The sequence below is a fragment of the Cebidichthys violaceus genome, unplaced genomic scaffold (assembly GCF_023349555.1).
Source record: "Cebidichthys violaceus isolate CVI_PGR_0920_01 unplaced genomic scaffold, fCebVio1.0.p SCAF_12, whole genome shotgun sequence".
NCBI lineage: Eukaryota > Metazoa > Chordata > Actinopteri > Perciformes > Stichaeidae > Cebidichthys > Cebidichthys violaceus.
Window position 1 is genome coordinate 17,046,848 of NW_027176285.1, and position 20,000 is coordinate 17,066,847.

The window sequence follows — 20,000 nt, forward strand, 5'->3', positions numbered from 1 at the left end:
AGAGCAGCGTGGACTCGTCTGTCGACGGTTCCTCTCAGGACACGACGGTCTGAGCTCTTCAGCCATGAAGTCTTGATGTCACAGGACTGCTGGTCCTTAGTGAAGTCCAGGACCTGGTCTCTGATGGCGTCCTGCTTCTGTCTGTCCAGGATCAGCTGGTCTACAGACCGCGAGGACGGGAACTTTGCTCTCTGTTTCACACAGAATTAAACCAACATTAAATAAAACATGTATTAATTCTAAACTTAGAACTACGAACCTCATTAAATATATTATTTGTGTTGATGTCTGGATTTATCAATATTTAAATCAGAGTTAAAAAAAACTACCTAATTAGTTAAATTTAAATTAATTTATGATATTTGATTTAATTACGAGCATAAAGTCTTCAAATCCTGAATCATGATTTTGATTTTATTTGTTATCAATCCTACTTCAGACTGTTGTTGTTGTTGTTGTTGTTGTTGTTTGTTTGTTTTAGTGTTTCCATGTCGATGGTTCTGTTGAAGATGTGTTGTTGTTTGTTTGGGTGAATATTTGTGTGATTTATTACAGCATCAAACCGACCCGTTTAAAAATATCCACATTATGAAACTAACGTGTACTAAACGAGCTAGTAAAGTAGCTTTAGCATTACATGACAGCAAGCTAAAGTAGCTAATGTAGCATTAGCATTACATGACAGTTAGCTATTGTAGCATTGGCTTTACATGACAGCTAACTAATGTAGCTAATGTAGCATTAGCATTACATGACAGCTAGCTATTGTAGCATTAGCATTACATGACAGCTAGCTATTGTAGCATTAGCATTACATGACAATTAATGAGTGTCTCGTGTCTCACCACAGCCACAGAGTGAGGAGTCGGTCCCGTGAACTCCCGACATTTTGTTCTTCTTTGACTCAGCAGCATTTTAAAAACAACACAACTTCTCGATGAATTATATCACAATTATGATGAATTATATCACAGTTATGATAAATATCTTCAGCTTGAATGTTTCACGGACACGAGCTGGTTTTAAAAACACACAGACGCAAAGAGGCGTTCAGTTACCATGGTAACCACAAACACGAGGACGTCATGGAGGACGACAGCACTACCTAGGAACCCGAAGACCCCAACCATAACCACGGGGGACACTTTACTAGGGGGGACAAGCATAGTGTAATTACCCAAATCTGAATTTCCATTTTAAACGTTTCTTCTACATATATATACTGTATAATATACTATATATATACGTATATATATATACGTATATATATATATATATATATATATATATATATATATATATATATATATATATATATAATATATATATATATACTATATATATATATATATATATAAATATATATATATATATATACGTATATATATATATATATATATATATATATATATATAATATATATATATATATATACTATATATATATATATATAATATATATATATATATATATATATATACTATATATATATATATATACGTATATATATATATATATATATATATATATATATATATATATAATAATATATATATATATACGTATATATATATATATATAAACACGGAACTCTCCTGAATAATAACATAACGGTCATATACGTTCTGAATATCAGTTTAAGTTTAGACTTAGTTTCTGATAAATCATGTTTTATCCATTATTTCTATTGAGTGCACGTCGCACTACATTACCCATGAGCCTCTACGCCTCTGTTGTGGAGACAAAGCCAGTCAGAGGCGGGGAAAACAAAAGCAGTGTATTCTTCGTCACCACAGCTGCTGAACTGATCCAGAACTGATCCAGAATCGATCCAGAATCTTCATGAGACATTTTAACCCAGTTCATGAAAATAAAACATCATTAGCAGGACTACAAATAACTAAACTAATTACAAACAGAGAGTCCTCCTGAGTGAGACTCACTACATGTTTTAATTCCACCACAAGGATTAAAAACAATGTTCAAATCATCTTTTTTAATTAGAGAATTAACTCACATTCTACGTCCTCTTCCACTTATCAAACATTAATTTTATTGTGTTTGACATGAACTTCATTTGACTGATTCACATTCAACATGTTTCTCAGATCTTTAAGTGTATTTAAAGCATATATTCCATCTCTGTATCAGTATGTATGGATGTGTGAAGATCCACAGAAAGATGATAAACTATAATGTGATAATAATAACAACAACGACACAATCTGGATTGAACACACTTGGTCCAGAGGCTGCTCTCAGGAACCTGTAGGTCACTTCATGGTTAAACTCTTTATATAGACGTGTGTCTGGACCGACTCAAGACGAGACTTGGGGTCAGTCTTGATACTCAAACCGATTTATGAACTATAAGGCTGTGTTCACATCAAACGCGGCGTGAATTTTAGATTACATACAAAGCTCTTTGAATGACGCGAATAACGCAAACTTATCCGTAGGAGTTCACCCAGAGCTCTACGACACCTCATATAGTAGAGACCGGAAACTATGTGTGGACATGAGACAGAAACGAGACCTCAGTCTTCAACACTTTGATCATTTTTATTGACACATCACTGGCAGCAGAGAAACACATGATAATAATAATAATAATAATAATAATTCACTACAACAAAGAGATCAACATGTTTTTATCTACTCTGAGCTGAGATCAATAAACAATCCAGAACATGAACACAAAGTGACTTTTAACGCTTTCTGTGAATCAACGAGCTCCTTTATACAAAATCATATTTACATATTTACACTGATCTCAGGTCAGACTTAGTTAAACCCGCCAGCAGGATCTAATCCACAGAAGAGCTAATTGCTACATGCTAACGCTCTTAAAGGGCCAGACCTGTGTTTCACTTTAGTGGAGTAACGTTAACCATCACACTGTAAATAAAGTTTAACGTTAACCATCACGGTGTAAAATAAAGTTTAACATTAACCATCACGGTATAAATAAAGTTTAACGTTAACCATCACACTGTAAATAAAGTTTAACGTTAACCATCACGGTGTAAATAAAGTTTAACATTAACCATCACGGTATAAATAAAGTTTAACGTTAACCATCACACTGTAAATAAAGTTTAACGTTAACCATCACGGTGTAAATAAAGTTTAACGTTAACCATCACGGTATAAATAAAGTTAACGTTAACCATCACACTGTAAATAAAGTTTAACGTTAACCATCACGGTATAAATAAAGTTTAACGTTAACCATCACGGTATAAATAAAGTTTAACGTTAACCATCACGGTATAAATAAAGTTTAACGTTAACCATCACACTGTAAATAAAGTTTAACGTTAACCAATCACGGTGTAAATAAAGTTTAACGTTAACCATCACGGTGTAAATAAAGTTCTCCTGACAGATGGTCCTCCAGTACTCAGTAGAACATGTGGTTCTAGTCTCTGATCTCTGATCATGTTTCATTGTAAACAACCAATCAGAGGAGAGCTAGCAACGTTAGCAGCACCGCTAACAGCTAACCAACGGAGGTTCACTTCAGTTACACCATGATGCCTTCAGGCTCTGCTCAGTTACATCATGATGCCTTCAGGCTCTGCTCAGTGACACTATGCTGCCTTCAGGCTCTGCTCATTTACACCATGATGCCTTCAGGCTCTGCTCAGTTACATCATGATGCCTTCAGGCTCTGCTCAGTGAACATGAGTACTGGCTGAAGGTAGATTATAACATCATCGTGATGTGTTCACATGTAATCTGTAAAATGTAGTTCTGGTGATGAACTTGATGAATCCAGTAGTTTGAAGGAGATGTTTTCACATTAATATAAAATAGATACTAGAGATGAATTATGATGTTTAGCTTCATAACAGGAGCTCTAAGCTCATTATTATACATCAGTAACAATAATCATGAGATGTTTCTTTAACATCTTTAAAGAAGGTTAATAACTAATGAAGAGAAACACAGGTTTGTCCCTCTAAAGGTCACTTCTTTGTCTTCTTTTTTATTTACACTTCATTCATTTCAGCATGACAGTTCTTTATTATGTATTATTATTTATTATTTATTTATACATTTGGAACCATTTTAAGTTAAAGAGGAGAAACAAAACCTTCACTTTCACCGAGATGATTAAAGGAACACAAAGTTAAATACACTCATGTTTAAATAAATAATGATTTAAAATAGATTTCATCTAATAAGCAGCTGATTGAATCAATGAAAGTATTTTACTTGAAAACCATCTGTTTAAATTTGTGGCTAATAATTATTAAAAGTTCACAAATTAAAAAAACAATTCAAGTTGTTTAAATTCATAAAGTTTACCTGAAACTCTTGTTTTTATTCCTCACTTTGCTCGTAGCGCAAATATCTTTTATTAAATACCTCGATGTGGATATTTAACTGAATATCTAATATTATCTAATATTATATAATATCTAATATATTAGATAATATTAGATAATATATAATATTATCTAATATATTAGATAATATTATATATTATCTAATATATTAGATATTAGATAATATTAGATACTATCTAATATTAGAGAATATTAGATATTGGATAAAGATGAATAATAGAACAGCCTGTTTACTTTCCTGTAGTTGAGCCTTTAAAAACAAATATCTCGTCTCATATCTTGATATCAATATATTCAGCCCGACGCGCTGCAGTGATGTCACAGTGTACTGCGGGGAGTGTCGGTACACTGTGACATCACCGGTGGGTGTGGCTACAATTCACTGATCAAAAACTGGTCCCGGGGAGCTGATCAGTGGCCGACAGGTGAGACAGGTGAGACAGGGAGTGAGACAGGTGTTACAGGGAGTGAGACAGGTGAGACAGGTGTTACAGGTGAGACAGGTGTTACAGGGAGTGAGACAGGTGTTACAGGTGAGACAGGTGTTACAAGGGAGTGAGACAGGTGTTACAGGTGAGACAGGTGTTACAGGGAGTGAGACAGGTGAGACAGGGAGTGAGGACAGGGAGTGAGAGTGGAGCTTTAACTCTCAGTGAAATAAATAAAGTGATTTAAAAGATGAAAATTGAACTCCATAAATTGAGTCTGATGGTTTTCAGAGTAAAACACTTCAATGCTTTTAATAAAAAGACATATTTTTAGTATTTTAACAACATTAATTATTGAGCGTTGATGACATGAACTCATTTCAACATTCAGATTATTACAGATTGATCTTTTTATTCATGGCTAGGATGAAGAGAAGATTGATCAGATATCAGTGATGACTCAGAGGAATAAATAAAAGACATAAATAAACGTTGTAACCTTCATTAAAGTGACGTGACGGTCGTGCAGCAGCTCAGACTCCAGCTGTGCTGACATGCGGATCAACATCTGGACATCAGAGGGTTTTAATAGAGCTTCATTAAGTTCCTCCAGCTGCACATCTGTTTTTAGTTACCATGCATCCTGGAGGTCATGTGGTACGTTCACTTCCTGTTGATCTCTACCGATTCATCACACGTCGTCGAATATTCGGCTGCGAGACGACGACATGGACAGATACCGTCCTCCTGCGTGTCTGAGAGACAAACACACAAAGTGGATGAGTTACAGATGTTTCACGTGACTGTGTGAGGACACAAACATCAGGAGACAAACATGCAGCGGTGTAGAGTTCTGTTGTCGTGTCATCAGAAGCAGGAAGTGGTCTCTACCTGCTAGGCTCCGCCTCCAGAGGGTCGTCGGTCAGAGACTCTGCGTTGAAGTCTAAAGGTTCAGCGTCCTGAAGCAGCTCGATGGAGTCTCTCTCTGAGCGACTCCCAGAGCGGGAATATTTAGCCTCTGTTCAACAGACACAATAGAGTTATGATCATTAATACTAGTATTATTAATATTATTATTATTATTATTATTACTGTTATTAAAGCAGCTTAAAGGAGAAACTGGTTTGGTCCAGTTCTCCAGACATGAGGTCCACGGTGCTTTATAAAATAACCGTATTATTATTATCATTATAAACGATGACACAACATGTTAATAACAGAACACGTGTGATCTTTGGGGGAGGCTGCTTGTCCCGCCCCTCCTCCCCTGTGATTGGACGTCTACTCACGTCTGTTGCTGCTGGTTGTCACCGTGTCGGAGTAGCTGGTCTCCTTCAGCTCGTGACTGGTCCGGTTCCTCGCAGTGTGCTCCTCTCTCTGGTTTCCATAGCGCTCCTTCCACTCCTGAAGTAATATAATACATCATGAACACATCATGAAGTACAACACGACTAACAGAAGGACGTCAGTCATCTACCGGGAAGTTGATTATTGTAAATATATGACTTTAGAATCTCAGAGAACAGAGTTTCTTTCTTGTAAATTTACGACTAAATCATGTTTTTACCTCCATGATGATGTTGAACGAAACGTTGATATCAGCAGTTTGTTAAATAACTTAATCACGTTTTTATTACAATAACTATAATTGATACATAACGAGTCTTTTCTGTCTACCATGTTTTAAATATATATAAATATATTTCATAGCAGCATTGTTAGACGTTCGCTCCGCTGTGATTGTTGTTCAAATGAAAAATAAAGTCTTAAAACTTGCTGTGAATCAATAAAACAGGAATAACTTCTAATGGATGCTAACTACTTCTAACATGCAGTATTCTGTAAGAACTTGAAGTACATTTATACTTCTCACTGTGAGTTTTAGTTCCGTCATCACCTCAGAGTATAAACGTTACTCACCCTCCGTCTGTTCTCTCCATCTTCAGTCCTCTGACGCTTCCTTTTCTCTGTGAAAAACAAATCACACAAACAGCTGTTAACCTTCCTCCCTGAGCAGCTTCCTGCTTCCTCACTCTGCTTCCTCACTCTGCTTCCTCACTCTGCTTCCTCACTGTGACTCCTCACCCTGACTCCTCACTCTGCTTCCTCACTGTGACTCCTCACTGTGACTCCTCACTCAGCTTCCTCACTCTGCTTCCTCACTGTGACTCCTCACTCTGCTTCCTCACTCTGCTTCCTCACTCTGACGCCTCACTCTACTTCCTCACTGTGACTCCTCACTCTGCTTCCTCACTGTGACTCCTCACTCTGCTTCCTCACTCTGCTTCCTCACTCAGCTTCCTCACTGTGACTCCTCACTCTGCTTCCTCACTCTGCTTCCTCACTCTGACTCCTCACTCGGACTCCTCACTATGACTCCTCACTCTGCTTCCTCACTCTGCTTCCTCACTGTGACTCCTCACTCTGCTTCCTCACTGTGACTCCTCACTCTGTTTCCTCACTGTGACTCCTCACTCTGCTTCCTCACTCTGACTCCTCACTCTGCTTCCTCACTGTGACTCCTCACTCTGCTTCCTCACTTTGACTCCTCACTCTGCTTCCTCACTTTGACTCCTCACTCTGCTTCTTCACTTTGACTCCTCACTGTGACTCCTCACTCTGACTCCTCACTCTGACTCCTCTCACCTCGGCGGATCAGCTCCTTCCCCTCGTCGATGAGGTCGGAGGTCATTTCATTGTCGCCCACGAACTGCTGGAAACCCAAAAGGTTGAGACAGCGAGTCCCCAGACTGAGGAGAGAGTTATGAACTCATCAATAACTCAACCAGAGAACTAGAACCTAGTGATCACTGATGGATCCATCACAAAACAAGGAACAATATGAGAAAAACATAAAGATGTTCACTTTACTGACACTAAAGATGAATAAAAGAAGCTCATTATCACTTTTAAAAACCTGGAACAACCAAATGTTTAATATGTTTTCTACCAAAATAACAAAAACAATTCATAAAACAGCTTCCAGTCACTTTAATTGTTGAAGTAGCTCCTCCCTCCTCACAGCTGAGCTCCATAACGCCACAGAGCCGTAGAGAATAGTTAAGATGCTGAGACTCATTCAGAGAGTTGAACCAGACCTGAAGTATGTGGCGATGCAGAGCAGGACGATCAGCATCGGGTAGTAGATGTAGAAGCCGTTAGCGATGAAGGAGAGGACCCGCATGGATCCCATGATCTGGATCAGAACAGGACTCAGTTATTAATAATCAATATGACTTCATCTATCGGATAACTGAGACTCTGGAGGACCTTTTTAAACAGTTTATATATCTGTGATGAACATATATAACTTACAGACGTATATGCTGTCTGTTCCTTCTGTTTATATATGTGATGAACATATATAACTTACAGACGTACAGTTGTGGTCAAAAGTTTACATACACTTGTAAAGAACATAATGTCATGGCTCTCTTGAGTTTCCAGTTATTTCTACAACTCTGATTTTTCTCTGATAGAGTGATTGGAACAGATACTTCTTTGTCACAAAAAACATTCATGAAGTTTGGTTCTTTCATGACTTTATTATGGGTTAACAGAAAAAGTGATCAAATCTGCTGGGTCAAAAATATACATACAGCAGTGCTAATATTTGGTTACATGTCCCTTGGCCATTTTCACTTCAATTAGGCGCTTTTGGTAGCCATCCACAAGCTTCTGGCAAGCTTCTCGTTGAATCTTTGACCACTCCTCTTGACAGAATTGGTGCAGTTCAGTTAAATTTGATGGCTTTCTGACATGGACTTCTTTCTTCAGCATTGTCCACATGTTCTCAATGGGATTTAAGTCAGGACTTTGGGGAGGCCATTCTAAAACCCTAATTCTAGCCTGATTTAGCCATTCCATTACCACTTTTGATGTGTGTTTGGGGTCATTGCCCTGTCGGAACACCCAACTGCGCCCAAGACCCAACCTTCGGGCTGATGATTTTAGGTTATCTTGAAGAATTTGAAGGTAACCCTCCTTCTTCATTATCCCATTTACTCTCTGTAAAGCACCAGTTCCATTGGCAGCAAAACAGCCCCACAGCATAATACTACCACCACCGTGCTTGACGGTAGGCATGGTGTTCTTGGGGTTAAAGGCCTCACCTTTTCTCCTCCAAACATATTGCTGGGCATTGTGGCCAAACAGCTCGATTTTTGTTTCGTCTGACCACAGAACTTTCCTCCAGAAGGTCTTATCTTTGTCCACGTGATCAGCAGCAAACTTCAGTCGAGCCTTAAGGTGCCGCTTTTGGAGCGAGGGCTTCCTTCTTGCACGGCAGCCTCTCGGTCCATGGAGATGCAAAACACGCTCGACTGTGGACACTGACACCTGTGTTCCAGCAGCTTCTAATTCTTGGCAGATCTGCTTTTTGGTGGTTCTCGGTCGACTCTTCACCCTCCTGACCAATTTTCTCTCAGCAGCAGGTGATAGCTTGCGTTTTCTTCCTGATCGTGGCAGTGACAAAACAGTGCCATGCACTTTATACTTACAAACAATTGTTTGCACTGTTGCTCTTGGGACCTGCAGCTGCTTTGAAATGGCTCCAAGTGACTTTCCTGACTTGTTCAAGTCAATGATTCGCTTTTTCAGATCCATGCTGAGCTCCTTTGACTTTCCCATTGTAGCGTTTGTGGCCGTTTGTATCCAATGAGCCCTATTTAAATGGCCTCAGAGAAGACACCGGCTGTAGTCACTCATAATCACTCACAAGAAGTTAAGAGGCCATGCTATGAAGCTCATTTCATTGACACAACTTTCTAAGTCACCAAAATTGCTAATTCATGTTGCTGTATGTATATTTTTGACCCAGCAGATTTTGGCACTTTTTCTGTTAACCCATAATAAAGTCATGAAAGAACCAAACTTCATGAATGTTTTTTGTGACAAAGAAGTATCTGTTCCAATCACTCTATCAGCGAAAAATCAGAGTTGTAGAAATAACTGGAAACTCAAGAGAGCCATGACATTATGTTCTTTACAAGTGTATGTAAACTTTTGACCACAACTGTATATGCTGTCTGTTCCTTCTGTTTATATATATATATATATATATATATATATATATATATATGTGATGAACATATATAACTTACAGACGTATATGCTGTCTGTTCCTTCTGTTTATATATATATATATATATATATATGTGATGAACATATATAACTTACAGACATGTATGCTGTCTGCTCCTTCTGTTTATATATATATATATATATATATATATATATATATATATATATATATATATATGTGATAAACATATATAACTTACAGACGTGTATGCTGTCTGTTCCTTCTGTTTATATATATATATATATATATATATGTGATAAACATATATAACTTACAGACATGTATGCTGTCTGCTCCTTCTGTATATATATATATATATATATATGTGATAAACATATATAACTTACAGACATGTATGCTGTCTGCTCCTTCTGTATATATATATATATATATATATATATATATATATATATATATATATATATATGTGATAAACATATATAACTTACAGACGTGTATGCTGTCTGCTCCTTCTGTATATATATATATATATATATATATGTGATAAACATATATAATTTACAGACATGTATGCTGTCTGTTCCTTCTGTTTATATATATATATATATATATATATATATATATATATATGTGATAAACATATATAACTTACAGACATGTATGCTGTCTGCTCCTTCTGTATATATATATATATATATATATGTGATAAACATATATAACTTACAGACATGTATGCTGTCTGCTCCTTCTGTATATATATATATATATATATATATATATATATATATGTGATAAACATATATAACTTACAGACGTGTATGCTGTCTGCTCCTTCTGTATATATATATATATATATATATATGTGATAAACATATATAATTTACAGACATGTATGCTGTCTGTTCCTTCTGTTTATATATATATATATATATATATATATATATATATATATATGTGATAAACATATATAACTTACAGACGTGTATGCTGTCTGTTCCTTCTGTTTATATATATATATATATATATATATGTGATAAACATATATAACTTACAGACGTGTATGCTGTCTGTTTCTTCTGTTTATATATATATATATATGTGATAAACATATATAACTTACAGACGTGTATGCTGTCTGTTCCTTCTGTTTATATATATATATATATATATATATATGTGATAAACATATATAACTTACAGACGTGTATGCTGTCTGTTCCTTCTGTTTCTATATATATATATGTGATAAACATATATAACTTACAGACGTGTATGCTGTCTGCTCCTTCTGCTGGTGGGAGATGGCTGAGTCCATGTGGATCAAACCCAGGAAGTTGAGACACAGAGGAGGCGTCAGACGACAGAACAACCTGCAGATCAAAGGAGTCACATATCGTTCATGAGAAGTTCTGTTTCTGACTCTACATAACCCGTTCAGTGGATCATCAGCTGTTCTTTGGCTCCGCCCTCAGACACGCTGAGTAGATCTCTTTAACTGGTATTATTTGACCGAACGCCACTGGAAGCGGAGTCCAGATGGAAGCTAAGCTAACGTGGCTAGGGCCAGAGGCTACTCCATTACCCAGCATGCTCCTGGCTGTCTGATGTCAGTGACTGTTGAGTCCAGGTCTTTACAGAGACCTGGTTCCATGGTGGTCCAGGATCCAGCTGCACTTGATGGGTGGACATCAGGACAGAGACCAGGACTCTGGTGGACCAGAGGAGCTGGACTCTGAGTTCACATCGTGATGTTTGGTGCTCAAACACAGTTGATGGACAATGTTTAATGTGAAGATGTCGGACATGTTGCACAGAAATTCTGTTTATTTAAATTCATCCTGATGATAAATCAATAAACACACGACTGGATCAGTTTGATGTTTTTACTGCATTTAATCTGTTTACCTTAAAACAATAAATAGATGGATGTCCATACAAATTAGAATGAGACGTCTTCCTGGTTCTGGTTCAGTGAGCTTGTTAAACTTGTAGAGAACAAAAACCTGATTCATAATCAAGTCCACAATAACTGTGTGTAGAGCTGATGACAGGCTGGCAACATGTTTAATATTATTATTACCGGTATTAAAGATTTATTTAAAGGAAACAGATTTCATTCTAGTCCGACAATATGTATGAAGAATAAAACATATTTGAAAGATTTAACCTCAAAGAATCTTTAATTCCTCCAAATGTTTCTGTCTCTTCTTTCATTTACTCATTTTTATTATTTAATAATTTAATAGTTTTAGAAGCAGCTCAACTATTTACACTTTTTTCTATTTTTGTATTTTATCATTTATTTGTTTTATTCTTTCTTAGTCTTTATCTCTATTGGTCGCCTTTATAAATACAAATATGCATAAATAAGTTGTTTACTTCATTGGTATTATTCATGAATGATCTCTGGATGTGTGTACTTATATATTTAGTTGGGTTTCATATCATATTTATGGATCATACTGATTCCCAGTCAGCTGCTGGTCCCTGTAATAACTCCTCCCACTAAAGAAGACTAGCTGTCACTCACATGCCGCTGAACTGGAGGCTGTAGGCGTCGGTCTGGTGATGAGAGGCCAGGTAGTAGTAGTTAAACACTCGGATACGGAACACCGTGGAGTACACACAGGTACACAGGAAGAAGATGGTGATGAAGCACGCCATCTGGTGGAGAGAAGAGGCGTCACACACCAGTGAGATTAACTGGGATATAATATATATACAGTATAATCTCTGCTTTCATTCCTGTGATTTAATGTGTTTATTCCATCTTCATTCTTTAATGTTTCTGAGTAAATGTAATAAATCACACTGAACTCACAGGTTTCATCCTCTTTCTTTACGTCTCCATGCTTCCTCTGGTTACCTCGTGTTTAACGTCACTTTGCTATGAATTGTGGGTAATTCCCTCAGGTAAAGTCTGCATCTAATGCTGATTTATGGAACGAGTTCATCATTCACTCTGGATGATTTAACAGAACCAAACCCTCATGAGTCTGTTACTGAGGAGACTGAGATCAGACCAGTGAGTCCTGAGATGAAGAGTGATGAAGACCTCGATGTACAGCTAGTTCTAGTCTCACCTCGATGTACAGCTAGTTCTAGTCTCACCTCGATGTACAGCTAGTTAGTCTCACCTCGATGTACAGCTAGTTCTAGTTTCACCTCGATGTACAGCTAGTTCTAGTCTCACCTCGATGTACAGCTAGTTAGTCTCACCTCGATGTACAGCTAGTTCTAGTCTCACCTCGATGTACAGCTAGTTCTAGTCTCACCTCGATGTACAGCTAGTTCTAGTCTCACCTCGATGTACAGCTAGTTAGTCTCACCTCGATGTACAGCTAGTTAGTCTCACCTCGATGTACAGGTAGTTAGTCTCACCTCGATGTACAGGTAGTTAGTCTCACCTCGATGTACAGCTAGTTCTAGTCTCACCTCGATGTACAGGTAGTTAGTCTCACCTCGATGTACAGGTAGTTAGTCTCACCTCGATGTACAGCTAGTTAGTCTCACCTCGATGTACAGCTAGTTAGTCTCACCTCGATGTACAGCTAGTTCTAGTCTCACCTCGATGTACAGCTAGTTCTAGTCTCACCTCGATGTACAGGTAGTTAGTCTCACCTCGATGTACAGCTAGTTAGTCTCACCTCGATGTACAGCTAGTTAGTCTCACCTCGATGTACAGCTAGTTCTAGTCTCACCTCGATGTACAGGTAGTTAGTCTCACCTCGATGTACAGCTAGTTAGTCTCACCTCGATGTACAGGTAGTTAGTCTCACCTCGATGTACAGGTAGTTAGTCTCACCTCGATGTACAGCTAGTTAGTCTCACCTCGATGTACAGCTAGTTAGTCTCACCTCGATGTACAGCTAGTTCTAGTCTCACCTCGATGTACAGCTAGTTCTAGTCTCACCTCGATGTACAGCTAGTTAGTCTCACCTCGATGTACAGCTAGTTAGTCTTACCTCGATGTACAGCTAGTTAGTCTCACCTCGATGTACAGCTAGTTAGTCTCACCTCGATGTACAGCTAGTTCTAGTCTCACCTCGATGTACAGGTAGTTAGTCTCACCTCGATGTACAGCTAGTTCTAGTCTCACCTCGATGTACAGCTAGTTAGTCTCACTTCGATGTACAGGTAGTTAGTCTCACCTCGATGTACAGCTAGTTCTAGTCTCACCTCGATGTACAGCTAGTTCTAGACTCACCTCGATGTACAGCTAGTTCTAGTCTCACCTCGATGTACAGCTAGTTCTAGTCTCACCTCGATGTACAGGTAGTTAGTCTCACCTCGATGTACAGGTAGTTAGTCTCACCTCGATGTACAGGTAGTTAGTCTCACCTCGATGTACAGCTAGTTCTAGTCTCACCTCGATGTACAGGTAGTTAGTCTCACCTCGATGTACAGGTAGTTAGTCTCACCTCGATGTACAGGTAGTTAGTCTCACCTCGATGTACAGCTAGTTAGTCTCACCTCGATGTACAGCTAGTTAGTCTCACCTCGATGTACAGCTAGTTCTAGTCTCACCTCGATGTACAGCTAGTTCTAGTCTCACCTCGATGTACAGGTAGTTAGTCTCACCTCGATGTACAGCTAGTTCTAGTCTCACCTCGATGTACAGATAGTTAGTCTCACCTCGATGTACAGCTAGTTAGTCTCACCTCGATGTACAGCTAGTTAGTCTCACCTCGATGTACAGCTAGTTCTAGTCTCACCTCGATGTACAGGTAGTTAGTCTCACCTCGATGTACAGCTAGTTAGTCTCACCTCGATGTACAGCTAGTTAGTCTCACCTCGATGTACAGGTAGTTAGTCTCACCTCGATGTACAGGTAGTTAGTCTCACCTCGATGTACAGCTAGTTCTAGTCTCACCTCGATGTACAGCTAGTTAGTCTCACCTCGATGTACAGCTAGTTCTAGTCTCACCTCGATGTACAGCTAGTTCTAGTCTCACCTCGATGTACAGCTAGTTCTAGTCTCACCTCGATGTACAGCTAGTTCTAGTCTCACCTCGATGTACAGCTAGTTAGTCTCACCTCGATGTACAGCTAGTTAGTCTCACCTCGATGTACAGCTAGTTCTAGTCTCACCTCGATGTACAGCTAGTTAGTCTCACCTCGATGTACAGCTAGTTAGTCTCACCTCAATGTACAGCTAGTTCTAGTCTCACCTCGATGTACAGGTAGTTAGTCTCACCTCGATGTACAGCTAGTTCTAGTCTCACCTCGATGTACAGCTAGTTAGTCTCACCTCGATGTACAGGTAGTTAGTCTCACCTCGATGTACAGCTAGTTCTAGTCTCACCTCGATGTACAGCTAGTTCTAGTCTCACCTCGATGTACAGCTAGTTCTAGTCTCACCTCGATGTACAGCTAGTTCTAGACTCACCTCGATGTACAGCTAGTTCTAGTCTCACCTCGATGTACAGCTAGTTCTAGTCTCACCTCGATGTACAGGTAGTTAGTCTCACCTCGATGTACAGGTAGTTAGTCTCACCTCGATGTACAGCTAGTTAGTCTCACCTCGATGTACAGCTAGTTAGTCTCACCTCGATGTACAGCTAGTTAGTCTCACCTCGATGTACAGGTAGTTAGTCTCACCTCGATGTACAGGTAGTTAGTCTCACCTCGATGTACAGCTAGTTAGTCTCACCTCGATGTACAGGTAGTTGTAGTCTCACCTCGATGTACAGGTAGTTGTAGTCTCTCTCAGCCAGCTGGATGAACACGGCGAACAGAGAGAGGACGGGTCTCGTGCTGAAGAAGGTGCACTCAGACCAGACCACGGCCACGCTGAACAGGGTCAGGACCACCGACAGGAGCCGGTAGAACCAGACCTTCAGGAGACACTCCCAGAACCACTCTGTATACACACACACACACACACACACACACACACACACACAAGTACTGTGCTTAGCTACACATTTAAAGTACTTTTTACTACATCTCAGAGGTAAAACTGTCAGATAATATAACACATTATTAGAGATTAAACCAGTGATTTTAAACCTTTTTTTGGCTGACAAATAATCTGTGTGTTTGAGTTGAGATGTTTTTGAAGGATTAGATGCTTGTTTGGAAAAGGAAATGTACTTATAACTTCTGGTGACTAGTAGTTCTTTTGATTACCAATGTTGATGCACTTATAGTCGCTTTGGATAAAAGCGTCTGCTAAATGACTGTAATGTAATGTAATGTAATGTAATGATTAGTAGTTTCAGAGGAGAGGAGACCTGGAAGCCCTGCCCACAGACTCACCTGGAGGCCCCGCCCACAGACTCACCTGGAGGCCCCGCCCTCAGACTCACCTACAGTCGATGTGTAAACGTATCTGCTGAACCAGCCGGCCGGCTCAGAGGATGGGAAGCTGTGGACGAACTGGTGGGTCGTACTGGTCTCGTTCTTGGCCACGTCCTCCAGGTGGATGGCCTGCTGTAGGAGGATCTGCCACTGGACCCGGGTCCTGTTGTGTCTCTGGACCGCATAGATCACCTGGACACACACACACACACACACACACACACACACACACACACACACACACAGGTGAACCTGGAGCTCTCAACAGGAATGAACGTGTACATCATTCATGAATCACATCAAATAAAATGGAGATCATTCTGGTTTTACTGGACCTCAGTCTACTTCCTGTCTCCCCTGTGGTGCCCCACAAGGCTCTGTTTCAGGCCCATTCCTGTTTTCACTTTACATGGATCGTTTTTGGGAGATTACTCACAATTATAATATTATTTGTTTGCCTTATTTGCAGACGATACACTGATGTTTGTACCTATGACACCTGATGACAATCATTGAATATCTTGATTATATTAAGTGCTGAAAGTTCAACAACTTCCAGCATTCAGACCTCCAAACTCACGTTAAACCTGTAGCTAAACACCTGCAAGTCCTGAATAAACTTCCTTTTGATGCTCAGGTTAAGAAGGTTGGTTTTTGCTTTCTGCACTTATGAATATAAATATAAATATTTACAAACTAAGCAGCTGAGCTCCAAACCAGTTGGTGGAAACGAGCCAAAATACACATTTCTTCTTCAAAAGTTCGCCTGAAATTCACTTTACAACTGATGAGAAACACTTCTTCTGTGAAGGAGGAACTTGTTCTTCTTTAGTCGTGTTTCCTGTTGACTTGTTTCCAGCTGTACCTTTCTTCCTCTCACCTGTTTGTGGAGCTTCACCAGACTCTTCTCACTGGGATACGTGTTCTGTTTGTCGTCAAAGTCTTCGTAGTCGTCCATGTTCCTGCCCATCTTCTCCTGGTAGTCCAGCGGACACTGAAGGAGACACATCAGATCACTGTACCCGGTCTATGAACACTGAGTCACTGCTGTTAAAGTACTTCCTCTTACCTTTCTGAGAATCGTATCGATGTACTTCCTCAGTGGATGGTTGTACTTGATGGATTCACTGACTTTTCTCACCTCCTGCAACAAAACCAGACTCCAGAGTTAAATCAGTGAAATGAAGAATGAAGCCGACCCTCACAGGTGACAGGCGAGTTCCTCCGCTCACCTCCATGACGTCCTCCAGGTTCTCCTCTGCGTCCGCCTTCTCCGTCATCAGCTTGGAGGCCTTGAAGTAGGTCTTGATGAGCAGGTGTCCGTGTCGTGAGGCGTTCCAGTAGGACCGGGGGATCTCCACCAAACCGTAGCCCAGCAGCAGCACCAGCAGGAACAGACCCCAGGTGTTGGCCGCCGTGATGCCGATGGTCTGCAGCTCGTACCTGAGTCACAGGAACCACAGGAGGTCCAGACAGGAAGTGACATATGCTGCATGTTTACTAAGTGAAGCTGATTTTATACTCGCTGTGGTGGAGCTCTAGCCTTAACCCTCCTCCATGAGGACAGTGAACTCACCATGAAGACGTGAACTCACCGTGACAGTGAACTCACCGTGAAGACAGTGAACTCACCGTGAAGACAGTGAACTCACCGTGAAGACAGTGAACTCACCATGACAGGTGCCACTCAGGATGAACGGCCACGTAGATGAGCAGCGAGCCAAAGATCAGCAGGTACGTCCCGTAATAGATGGCGTTCTCTATCAGAGCCGTTTTTATCTTCCCGGTGATGGAGAACCCTCCAGAACGAGCGTAGGACTGCATGAAGGGCAGCAGCAGCCTGGAGAGAGAGAACACAGTATAATATGTATAAACAGTATATAAATATAAGTATATATATATATATATATATATATATATATATTTCTAAAAGGTTTATCATACGAACCATGTGAGACACTGGGACGTCCAGTACACCACCCTCCAGAACACGGGCATGATGCCATCTGGGATGTAGCTCCACGGCTTGTAGCACGGCTTTAATACGCTCCTACAGAGGAGGAGGAGGAGGAGGAGGAGGAGGAGGAAGAGGAGGAAGAGGAGGAAGAGTATATAAATCTAGTAGCTCATTGATAACGAGGTGAGATGTGAGTCATCACATGATTGGTTGGTTGATTGATTGGTTGGTTGGTTGGTTGGTTGGTTGATTTATTTGTTTGTTTCGTTGGTTGGTTGGTTGGTTGGTTGGTTGATTTATTTGTTTGTTTCGTTGATTGATTGGTTGGTTGGTTGGTTGGTTGGTTGATTTATTTGTTTGTTTCGTTGGTTGGTTGGTTGGTTGGTTGGTTGATTGATTGATTGATTGATTGGTTGGTTTAGTTTAACTCTGATTAAAATGCTCGTTAACATATTTCTAACATCTTAATATAAGTGGTTGTTTTAGAGCCGTTAGTAGTTCAGTTAGAGAACACCGTCTCAAACTGAACTACATCTTCTGGATGTAAAAACATGTCTGAGCTTTACATCTTCTGCTGACGTTCATGAAGCTGCAGAAGCACTCTGATCAGACTCACCTCTTGGTGGGCGTGACGGAGGCGTTAGCCGGCGTGTGATTGGCTGGAGAGGGGCCCAGGGTGGGGGCGTGGTCCTCGTGGTCGATCTTACACTGCTTGTAGATGGTCTGAGGACAGAAGAACGGGTTTCAGTACAGTCTCTCTCCGTCTGAGGGACAGACAGGTGGACGTCTCCGTCGGTACCGACCGTGCTGACGTCCAGAGGTAAGATGAAGACGATGAGGAAGCACAGGTACCAGGCCAGCAGCGTGCCGAACAGAACCATGCGCTGCTGCTTCCTGAAGTCTCCATACCGGTGCAGCAGGAACAGCGCCAGGAAGAACACCACCACGATCTCGATGCCCAGAGCGGCTCCGCTCATCTCCAGCAGCACCAGCACAGACCTGCAGGGGACCCAGAACCAGAACCAGGTCCAGATCACTCATAGCGAGGCTTTGATTTAACAGATTATTATAAACCACACAACTAAGATTTAATATCACAAAGAGCTTATTAAGAATAACATATTATTATTATTAGACTGTAAATCAATAGCAAGTTAAACTCAATGACAAACAGGAAGAGAACTGAGCTCCTTGTGTGGATATGAACGCATCATTTATTCAAACATTTTGATTCTATTGTTCTATTCTAACAGAAGCGTGGGATCAACGCCTTGAACAAGCTCAGCAGCCAATCAGGAGCCAGAATACAAAGCCTCTATGAACATGTGACTGGTGTGGCTGCAGGCGAGTGAATCATATATTAATCATATATTAATATGAGTCAATGAAAAAACATCAGTCACAATGTTGAATACTTATAGAATACGTATATAGAGTACGAGGAGAAGTACTTCATCAATACAAAATATAAAGACAACTGTGGCTGCAGTGATGAAGATGAGGAGGAGGAGGAGACAAACAGACTCTTCGTCTCATGACTGCTGCTCTACATCATCACTAGTCCTTTATGAGAGACATGAGAGTACTCTGTGTCCATGAGAGTACTCTGTGTCCATGAGAGTACTCTGTGTCCATGAGAGTACTCTGTGACCATGAGAGTACTCTGTGACCATGAGAGTACTCTGTGACCCTGAGAGTACTCTGTGACCCTGAGAGTACTCTGTGTCCATGAGAGTACTCTGTGACCATGAGAGTACTCTGTGACCCTGAGAGTACTCTGTGTCCATGAGAGTACTCTGTGACCATGAGAGTACTCTGTGTCCATGAGAGTACTCTGTGTCCATGAGAGTACTCTGTGACCATGAGAGTACTCTGTGTCCATGAGAGTACTCTGTGTCCATGAGAGTACTCTG

General features: G+C 40.1%; 1 protein-coding gene across 1 annotated transcript in view; it reads right to left on the minus strand.

The window, feature by feature from the left end:
* Positions 1-2,543: 2,543 nt before the first annotated feature.
* The window catches only part of lmbrd2b (LMBR1 domain containing 2b), a 19,498-nt gene continuing 2,041 nt past the window's right edge, over positions 2,544-20,000 (minus strand). Inside the window, exons 2-18 of the mRNA XM_068706847.1 lie at positions 18,891-19,086; positions 18,704-18,810; positions 18,079-18,180; positions 17,803-17,970; positions 17,363-17,573; positions 17,200-17,274; positions 17,011-17,124; positions 16,139-16,322; positions 15,509-15,690; positions 12,358-12,491; positions 11,092-11,197; positions 7,882-7,979; positions 7,430-7,533; positions 6,704-6,750; positions 6,073-6,187; positions 5,675-5,801; positions 2,544-5,538 (exon numbers count right to left, since the gene is read on the minus strand). Of these exons, the coding sequence (XP_068562948.1) occupies positions 5,475-5,538; positions 5,675-5,801; positions 6,073-6,187; positions 6,704-6,750; positions 7,430-7,533; positions 7,882-7,979; positions 11,092-11,197; positions 12,358-12,491; positions 15,509-15,690; positions 16,139-16,322; positions 17,011-17,124; positions 17,200-17,274; positions 17,363-17,573; positions 17,803-17,970; positions 18,079-18,180; positions 18,704-18,810; positions 18,891-19,064 (2,112 nt within the window). The 5' untranslated portion in view covers positions 19,065-19,086 and the 3' untranslated portion in view covers positions 2,544-5,474. The remainder of the gene's footprint in view (positions 5,539-5,674; positions 5,802-6,072; positions 6,188-6,703; positions 6,751-7,429; positions 7,534-7,881; positions 7,980-11,091; positions 11,198-12,357; positions 12,492-15,508; positions 15,691-16,138; positions 16,323-17,010; positions 17,125-17,199; positions 17,275-17,362; positions 17,574-17,802; positions 17,971-18,078; positions 18,181-18,703; positions 18,811-18,890; positions 19,087-20,000) is intronic.